The sequence below is a fragment of the Harpia harpyja genome, chromosome 4 (genome assembly GCF_026419915.1).
Source record: "Harpia harpyja isolate bHarHar1 chromosome 4, bHarHar1 primary haplotype, whole genome shotgun sequence".
Lineage (NCBI taxonomy): Eukaryota > Metazoa > Chordata > Aves > Accipitriformes > Accipitridae > Harpia > Harpia harpyja.
In genome coordinates this window covers 43210618-43220112 of record NC_068943.1, presented here as the reverse complement: position 1 = coordinate 43220112, position 9495 = coordinate 43210618, and the positions used below count along the sequence as shown (strand labels likewise).

At 49.5% G+C, this 9495-nt stretch overlaps 1 protein-coding gene across 1 annotated transcript; it reads right to left on the bottom strand.

The window, feature by feature from the left end:
- Positions 1-7136: 7136 nt before the first annotated feature.
- Positions 7137-9234, bottom strand: BSX (brain specific homeobox). Its single transcript, XM_052786466.1, has 3 exons — positions 8970-9234; positions 7609-7805; positions 7137-7382 (listed from the first exon to the last, which is right to left on the bottom strand). The coding sequence occupies exons 1-3, from the start codon at positions 9232-9234 to the stop codon at positions 7137-7139; spliced, it is 708 nt and encodes a 235-aa protein (XP_052642426.1).
- Between the last annotated feature and the right edge of the window lie 261 nt (positions 9235-9495).

The window sequence follows — 9495 nt, the reverse complement described above, 5'->3', positions numbered from 1 at the left end:
TTTGAAGCATTTCTGATTAGGGAACCTCAACTTGTTGTTTCTGCTTAAAAGTGATAATCCCCCCTTAATACAAACCTCAAGTACCTATTTTAATGAAACCTTCAGATGAATATCAAAGAGCTATTTACTCGTATCTAATATTTTAATTAGATTATATTCTCAATTTAACCCATTAAACCCCCTTTGATGATCTCCGTGTTTAGTGTTTAGCCCCAGATGCTGGAGGTAATGAATATTGGACCTTTGATTTAATGAGAACTTCTGCCTTTCCAGCCTGACTCCCTTTGTATCCCCCTTTTTTATTTTCTGAGCTATAGAATTCAGTTAATTGAAGAAGTCTCTTACCACCACACATTAAGGAACCTAAATTAGCATCCCTTTTCTGATTAGAAAATGCAAGCAGACATTTTCTCTTTGATCTGAGGATTGAGTTGAAGTAGGCAACAGTCCCCTGAAAATGAGCTGATGGCCTTATTATTTGGCTGACATGCAGATGCGTCCATGTGGTGCAAAATGCTTAATGTCTTAATTGATCACCTTCCTCCCTATCTGTTATCCTACTACCTTTTTGAGCTCCCATAAATTAGGGTGATCGTTCTGGGTGGGTGGTGTGTTTCGTTTGTTTTTTTTTTTTACTAAAACAATGAACTTTTAGGAAACATTTAAATACTAAACCCATGCTAAACTAGAAGCCATGTATGCTTACCTGATGCTGCATCTGGGGGGAGGGGGATAGATTTTTTTTAAAAACACCGATCGTGATCATCTCACAAACCATTTGGAAAGGACTGGTTTTTTCATTTTTTTCTTCCAGAAAAAGACATTATTTGCAGCATATGTGGAAAGAAAATCTTTTGATCTACCTCAATACTAATGCAAATTTTTCCTGCACCTAACAGGGTGGCATAAAAAGGGACTATGCAAGTAAATGATGAGCATCCATCTGCTTAAAAGCAAAGGCCAAAACTTAATGTCTTTCAAATTATGAAGGCAAGGAATTTAAATAAGAAATAGGTCTTGGATTTTGCATTAAATATTCAGGGAGAGATTGAGCTGGAGTAGAACCTGCCTGCCATAGTCCCATGGTTCCAGCAAAGCTATCACAGAGCACAGTGTTACTTATCCAGGGGCACAGGCTGCCTTCACAGGGGCAGAAATGTGTTTGTGTACACCACCCAATAGAACTTCTCAGCATTTACTTGGAGGGCCCTTTCTAGTGCCACCATTTCTTAGATTCAGGAAGTGTAGAAGCTGAGACCACCTTCGGTGGTCAAAGACTTGGAGTCAGTTCTGCTTAGGAGCAATGCTGCTGCAATAACATCACCATCACATTTCTTTCGAAGATAACTGAAGTCGGCTTCCCACCACCATCTCACAAAAGGTGTGAACAGCTGGCTCATCGGCTGCTGACTCTGACAAAAACATACTGTTTTATCAGTTAAAAACATTAAATAAGCAGAGCCTAAAAGCCATGTTCCGTCATTACATCTCTAAAGACAAACTGTCAAAGATGAGGATTGTAAACCAGATGAGGTTATGTCTTAACTCCTGTAGTCACTGAATACTTCAAGTAGGCATGGACAAGCTATAATGTCCAAACAGCCCACAAGCCAAGCATTTGATCATTATCATCTCCGGTTAGGGATCAATTCTACAGTAAATTATAATAGCACGAAGAATATGCCTTTTTTTTTTTTTTTTTTTTGCATGGTGCCCAAACCTAAGTGCTCTCTGCGCAAGAATAAGCAGGCATGTGAAGAAAGGACCAACTCTGGTGACTGCCTGTGTGGTGTGAGAAAGAGCTGTAGATGCACAAAATCGCAGTGATAGGTAAAGGCAGTGAATCTCCACTGGTGACAGCTGCAAGGGTGAGTTAAAGCAGCCTGCCTTACAGAAGAGCCTGCTTTGAACAGAAGTGATACTGAGCCAAAAACCTGGATGGAGCAGATGCTAAAGAAGCATCCAGCAGCTCAGCAAGAGCTTTGCATAATCGTTGAGTGCAGAGTGTGCAGCTGCAGGTAATACCACAGGGCTAGTTTCCTGTGTGTCGTAGGAGCACTTAAGGGTTTGTTCCAGCAGTCAGAGCAAAACCAACAAGATACACAACACTGGAGAATATTGAGTCTTTACTTTAGGAAAGAAAGTTGAGTGGTCTCAGCTATAGCTGAACAAAGTGAGTCACAAAATTTGGTCAGCTTGCCTTTGCTCTTGGCATTTCAGAAACCTGTATCATAGAGTTACCTCATTATCGTGAGTTAAAACCAACTTCTTCCTTGAAAGACTATCTGTACCGTAACAGGTAGAAAAGGCACTGCAGTCCGCTGTGGGATCACCTTCACTAAAGCATACACTTTACACCCACCTGCCTTTAGCACCAAGTGCAATGTATTGCTACCACTGCATGAATACTATGTCAGTAACTGTAGCCACCCCAAGGCACTTCCAGCAATGGAGCTAGAAGTGTTTCATCCAAGCTTATTATGCTATAGAAACAAGATAAATCCAAGGCAGAAATAAGCCACTTTTTAAGCCAAGTAAGACCATCCGAGCAGGGGGTTGCAGTTAATTAGGGTGATGCTGTTTGTTACAGTGACTAGAAGAGAGGAAGAAGAAAGTCATCAGCTCAGGAGGCTACAACACTCAGGAGTTCGCAGTGCTGTAGTCAAGCCTCCTCTCTACATTCACCTGCCCCTCCTTGGCTCCTCAGTGTGGTCCATGCCTGCAGAAACTTCACTTCAGAAAACCAATGGAAAAAATTGCACTAAGTCCATCAGCCAGCAGAGAGAAACAGTGAGCGGAAGTTGTAGAAAGAATTTTACATAGCGCACACAATGCCTGGATCACTTGCTGGGCCTGGCCGTAGGTTATTTACACCTTCAGCAAGCGACAGCCCATGGTACTTTCAGGGTCAACACTACACATGTGTTTAATAGCAAGACTTTGCAAATGATTCACCCTATAACTGCCCATACAGCCTGCATATCTGATCTGCTTTTACATAGCTCTGGCCACAGAAGGAAAAAACTTGGGTTGGAACTGCTTTCCAGTCCAATGAAAGGTAAAAATGTTAAGGGCAGCAGACAGGAAAATGCTCAAAATCAAAACAGAAAGCAAAGGTTGATGAAAGGATTTTATAGACCTTTTTTTTTCAATTTTCTTTAATGAAAACAACAATAAACATTAACCACTTAGGTGCTAAAATAAATTAACAGGAAACAATTTCATTAAAAAAAAAATCGCAGAAGGATTTTAATGAAAATCAATACTTCAGTGGATTTCTTGAAAAATAAGAAATCCACCAAGATTTCCTATTTCCAGCAATTATTTCCTGCAAGCCATTTCCACCCCAGCATTTCCCAAACAAACATGTAATTATTTAGAAAAAAAAAAAAGAGTGCACCAGCTCTAAACAATATCTCCCCTACTCCTCAAGCTTCTTAGGGAGAGCAGCAAAGGGAGAGGCAGGAAAAAGCCAGCAGTTGCCACCGAATAAGTCAGGACCCGGAAATAAAAACTCTTTTTATTTATTTTAAGAGAAAAATCTCTGAAATAAACAAACAAAATGCCTCCCCAGCCCTTCCTTCTTCCCAGGACCCTCTCTACTCTCCAAACACATGATAACCTCTTCCCAAAAGCTTACCCAGACTGTCTAGAAACGACGGCCTCCTGCCACCAGCCTGGCAGGCATTGCTTCCCAGCCTGGAAGGAGCTGGCTGGTAGGAAAGGGGATGTCTCAGGTAGTGACTATTTCCTTCCTCCGTCTCAGTCTCAGGGGTTTTTGCCCTCGTTTGCACCAAACTTTCTGGGATAAGCAGCCTGTTCCCAAAGCCTTCTCCTGTTACCTGCAAGGCTCAGCACACACCACTGCAGTGTCCGAACCGGGATGGGGACTTCCCTGGGGTTGGGTGGTTCACAGTCTGCCTGTATTTGTCACTGAGGTTGCTAGTGATCAGTGGCTTTGGTTTTAAACATGATTGTCATTTTAAATGTTAGCCAAGGTGCCTAGAACCATAGAGAGGTGAAGGTAAGTGGGTGTTTGTGGATTTTATTTTATTGGTCACCATAAATACTTTGTGAAGAAGAAAGTTCCTGTAGTGGCAGGGGAGAGGCAGCAGAGACTTGAGAGTTATTTGACTCATATTCTGACCCTTCCTCATAGACCTGGCATGTCCTAAGTGTGATAATGCTGGTGGCAGAAAGGGCTCTTTGTCACACCTCTGTGCCCCAGAGAAACCACGGCACCTTGCTGCTAAAGGGACCCCACGAACGTGGCCCTGCCCAGGGGACCGAGGTGAGGATACCTGTGGGTTTTGGCTGCCCCCACCTTACTTGCCGTCACCTGCAGCGCTGTCTGAGTTATGACACATTAAAAGTCCTGTGTGGCAGAGCCTGTTCCTTGGACATACTCCCAAGTGCCTGCACCTGAATCCCAGGACCCTTCTGTCCCTCGAGAACCACTGTCAGACTACAAGTATTGCCAGCCCACGGGTGTGCAAATGCCCCAGGCCCTGCTACTGCAAGATGAGCACTAATTTTGGGGGTGTTTGGTGCACCAGGAACGTACTTGGTTACCCAGCATCTGATCACAGTCCCTGATCTGTTTTGGGAGGGCAGAGCCTGGCAGTGCCCACTGGCTGACACCACCGTTTTCTTGGCATCCACTGGATGCCTTGCAAAAGAGCAGTGTAAATGCACAGAGGGGGAAAAAGTTGCTTTTGCATGCCTGTGCCCAAAAACTTCCATCACTTGTGCATCGCATCTTCTACTTTTACTTTCTCCTGCCTTTTTCCTTTGTGTTCTTTCCAGCTCACAGTGTTTTTACACACCTTTGTCTTTAGCAATAATAATGAGAGAACGAACAATTCTTTGCACAAGTAAAAGCAATTACACACAAATGTAAAGAAACAAGATTTTTAATATCCCTCTTCATTCAGGTGCAATTTTTTCTAACGATTACATGTTCTCTCTCACTAAACTAAAGGCATTTCTCTTGTGTTTCTCTAAATACTTTGCTGCCCAGTCCTGTTACCAAAGGCAAGTAAGTGACTGGTGTGAAGTCACTGACCCCCACAGCAGAGCCCGACTGGCCAGGCCAGCTCCGAGACGGGTGTCCGTACTGTACCGCACCGCACACTGCTCTGCACAGTGCCCAGCCCCGGGAACAGCAGTGGTAGACACGGTCAGAAAAAAATTATCATGTAAATATCACAGTAGAGCTTCTCTTTTATATCACTTTTAATAGTTCCCAACGAAACGCACACTCAGGGGGAGGCTGACAATCAGCACAGAGCAAAACGAACAAAATACTTGGGCAACTGAGTACGGACGCAGACGAATGACGGCATTGAACTGAAAGGTTTTCGAGACGGTTTCCATCACCTCCCTGCCTACGGCCAGGTAGGTGCTGAGAGAAGGGAAGAGCCACGGAGCTGGGAGAAGCGTTGCCAGCCAGCGATGTGGCAACGTGAAATAACCTGCTATACCCAGCGCTTGGCTTGCCGCAGCGTTTCAAATCACACCAAGGCTTGAGGAGAAAATCGGTTGGGTTTACCTTCTGAATTATAATTTTTAGGGAGGTGGGTGGCATTTTAGCAAAATTTGTTGATGCAAATGATTGTCCTGGAAGTGTTTATAAACACTATGTAAAAGACAACTAGCCATTTTCTGGACAGGTGGTTGGTATTGCGTATTTCCCCCCCTCCTCAATGTGTGATCTTTATTATTTTACGTGTAAAAAACATAGAGGGAAACCCACGAAAAGGAAGCAAACATACACATTTCAATCATCTATATTTTATATATTAAACAGGGACATATTTTCCCTCACAAAACCACATGTCCCGTAATCCGAAATGCCCTGAAAGTGCTAATGACACCAGACAACCAAATTAACTTCCCGTTAACCAAAAAAAAAAAAAATTAAGAAAAAAAAAATTTTAAAAACCTAACGAGACACCGACCTGCAGACAACATCTGAGCAAGCACAGCCTCTCCTCCAGGTTTTTACCGAGGAAAGCCCCAGCCCACCCCTGGAGATGCGGAGGGTTCGCTGCGCTCCCAGCGCATTTGCCAGCCAGCAGTTCACCCCAGAGAAAAAAAAAAAAAATTAAAAAATCTTAATTTACCTGGAAATTAAAACCATTTCCCTGGCAGGAAGATAAAGGCAAAGTGAGCACGGACAGTGACTGCTCTATCTGACTGCAACACGGAGCTCAGAGAGGAGTTGGGGCAGATGCAGGCGAGGGGGGGGGGGGCCGGGGGGAACAGGAACCAAACGTGGGACCAGCTCTGGGGCTCTTTGAGAGGAAAAGAAAAGTATCCGGAAGGTGATTCACACCTGGAAGCCGTGAAGGAATCAGGCTGCCCACGCAGGTGGTTCTCCAAGCTGTAGAAAATCTCTTTTGCTCGCTGGGATTGCGTTCGCTCTGAGCAGCCCTGGCTGGATCGAATTATTTGTGATGCCCCCCCCCCCCCTTCCCTTCCCCATATCGGAATTAAGTAAAAGGTAATTTTAGTCTTACCTCTTTCTTTGGAGGGCGTTTCTACGATTCTTTTTGAGTCTATACGTGTCTTGGAAGCTCTGCCCGGGATCAAACCCCACCGACCGCACTAGGGAGGGAGAGGGCGAGCACCAGCCCAGCTCGCCGGTGCATTTTTGAGGGGGGGGGTGAGGCGTGCCCTGCCTGCCGCCCTCCGCAAAGACAACGTGCCGGCACCAGGTATACATTTAATTTAAAATCGAGGCAAGTTCGAGGAACGGAGAAAAGTCCGATATTTCGAAGGGGAAGGGGAAACCTAAAGGCAACTCGCCTGGTTTTGCTCTCCCTTAGCAGGTTTGCAGGCAAAGCTCAGGCGTGGGGTGATGCTGGGGCGGGGGGGAGTGGCGGGAAGCCGGCGGTACCGCGGAGCCCCCTCCGGGGCATCGCTGCCTTCGCCCCGGGCCCACCAGCCCGCCGGGGAGGGGGGCCCCCCTGCATCAACACCTCCTTCGAAAAACGTGACACACCCCCCCCCCGCCTTCGCCCTGGGCTCCGGCATTACTCAAGGCTGGGGAGGTAGGGGCGACTTGGGGGGCCGGGGCTGGAGGCAAAGCCGCCCCGGAGAGGCAGGTGAGCCCGGATCGGGCCCCGGTGCTCCTAAAGGCGGTGGGGGCCGGCGCAGAGGTCCCCCTCCTCCAGGACATCCACCTCGTCCTCGGGGTCCTGGAGTAGGAAAGGGCCGGGGGGGGCCTTGCGGGGCTCGGCGCCGGCCGCCTCGGGGAGCTCGGGTTCGGGGGAGCTCTGCTCCTGGTTCTCCTCGCCGGTCGGGTGCTTGGGGTCGTCCTGGGTTTTCCGCAGCTGCTTTTTGTGCTTCATCCGTCGGTTCTGGAACCAGGTTTTTACCTGGGGAGAGCAGGAGGGAGGGGAAAAAAAAACAAACAAAAACCCCAAACGAACAAACAAACAACAAAAAACAACCAAAAAAATCCCCCCCAAACCACACACACACACAAAAAAAAAAGAAGGAAAATTAAAAAGCGAAGCTGGGGATGCTGCTTGGGCTAAAGGGTAGGGACAGGTGCCAGACCTCTTCCCGGCGGGGTGGTGCCGGTCCCCGCCGCTCCGGTACCTGGGTCTCGGAGAGGCTGAGGGCCGTGGCCAGCTCCACCCGCTCGGGTGTGGAGAGGTAGCGTTGGATCTCAAACCTCTTCTCCAAGCCGGAGAGTTGAGAGTCGGAGAAAACGGTGCGGGCTTTGCGGCGGCGGCAATGCTTCCCGGGCAGCTCGGCGTGAGCGTGGTGCTGGAAGAGGGCTGGCACCGGCACTCCTGGGGGGGACACACACACACGGAGGAGACCCGGGCTGCGGGCGGGCAGGGAGCCGGGGCCGGAGCTGCCCGGGGGGGTTCTGCCCTCTGCAGCCCCCGGATTGGGCTGCAGTCGCTCGCAGGTGGGCTCTCCCGCTGCCTCTTTTTTTTTTTTTTTTTTTTCGTTTATTTCGTTTTTAAGGTCGGTTTATTGGTTTGGTTTGGGGGGGTTCTTGTTGCTCTGAAAACACGGGGCTTTGCAAAGCGTTTCGCCTCTGCTGAACCTGCCCCAGCAAGGCAAAGGCAGCCCGGCAGCGCTCGCAGCCTTCCCACCACCCTCCCGGCAATTAAACCTCAACGAAATGGACGCGGAAAAGAAACCGGGGAGCCCTGGAAAAGGCTGGAAGAAGCAGGCAGGTGGAGAGAGGTCTTCCACGCCCCCCCCCCCCCCCCCCCCCCCGGTGCACAACTCGGGCTGCCCGGTGAGAAACTTTGGAGGAGGTTTTTTCTTCCAGAGCAAAAAACGGGCCCGGGAAGGGCTGAGCGCGGATCCCTGCGCTGGCAGAGCCCCAGACTCCGGCCGGGTGAGGGGAGCCTCTCCCAGCTCCGGGAAGAGGAGCCGGCACAGCCGCAGCGGTGCTGCTGGAGGTGGGAAAACGAAGCCCGGTCACCTTCTGGAGGGACAACGCAAGGAAAAAAAGAGATGTTATCGGTCCAAAAATAAAAGTAATTTTTTTTAAAAATAAAAATTAAAGGCAAAGAGAGGGAGAGGGAAACCCTCAAGCTCTCGGGCAACAGAGTGAATGACAAGCTGGAGCGCGGCGGGCTCCTTCCCCGAAAAACGAAGCCGGCGCTGCCCGGGGCTCCCCGAAGCCGGGGCCGGGCCGGGGGCTGCGGCCGGCGGGGCTCGGGCAGCCGGGGCTGCCCCACGGCGAAGGACGCTCCGGGGGCGGCTGGCTGCTCCTGTCCCGGTCTGGTGGGGGACGACGACGACGACACAGCCACGATTTCGATGAAGGATGCAGAAAGGTGCCCCGCCGCCCCAGAAAGGTTTGGTTTTCACTGCCGGAGCTTGGCCCGTCCGCTGCTTGGCTCTTGTCCCCCCCACCCCGTGTCCCCACCTCGAAGCCAACCCGGTCAGAAACTCGGCAGGTTCCTCCTGCGAAAGGGGCTGCGCTTACTTACCCGAAGTGGTGAGGAAGTAAGGGTGGTGGTGATGGTCCGGCTTGTGCAGGGCAGGGTGCGGGTGAGGTGCCAGGAGGGTCGGGGTGGGCATCAGGGGGTACCCATAGTCCAAGAGGGGGACGCGGGAGGCCAAGGAGCCGGGGAAGTGCTCGGGGGGCACCTCCCGCAAGGGTTTGGGCTTGTGCAGCAGAATATCCTCGATGAAGAAGGAGGTGGGCCTGGGCGCGGAGACGGGGTGCACGGGCGAGGTGAAGTTGAGGTTCATTTCGGGTTCCCCCGCCCCCGGGGGCAGCGGGGAAGGGAGCGAGCCGGGCTGAGCGCCGGCTGCCGGAGGAGAGAAGGGCGGCCGGCTGCACCTCCCGGGGCCGAAGACAATAAATAAAACTAATGATAAGAAACAAATAACAATTGAAAAAAAAATCCGGAGCAAATATAAATAATAAAAATTAAAAAAACCCAAACCAAAACAAAAAAACCAAACGAAACCCACAACACTATTCCCCCAGCCAGAAATAAACTGAAAGAG

Excerpts from the sequence above, each read along its gene's own strand:
- BSX (XM_052786466.1), bottom strand. The coding sequence starts at position 9,234 with ATGAACCTCAACTTCACCTCGCCCGTGCACCCCGTCTCCGCGCCCAGG. Across the intron at positions 7,806-8,969 it reads TTACTTCCTCACCACTTCGG|GAGTGCCGGTGCCAGCCCTC; the intron begins GTAAGTAAGCGC and ends TGTCCCCCCCAG. Across the intron at positions 7,383-7,608 it reads TCAGCCTCTCCGAGACCCAG|GTAAAAACCTGGTTCCAGAA; the intron begins GTACCGGAGCGG and ends TGCTCTCCCCAG.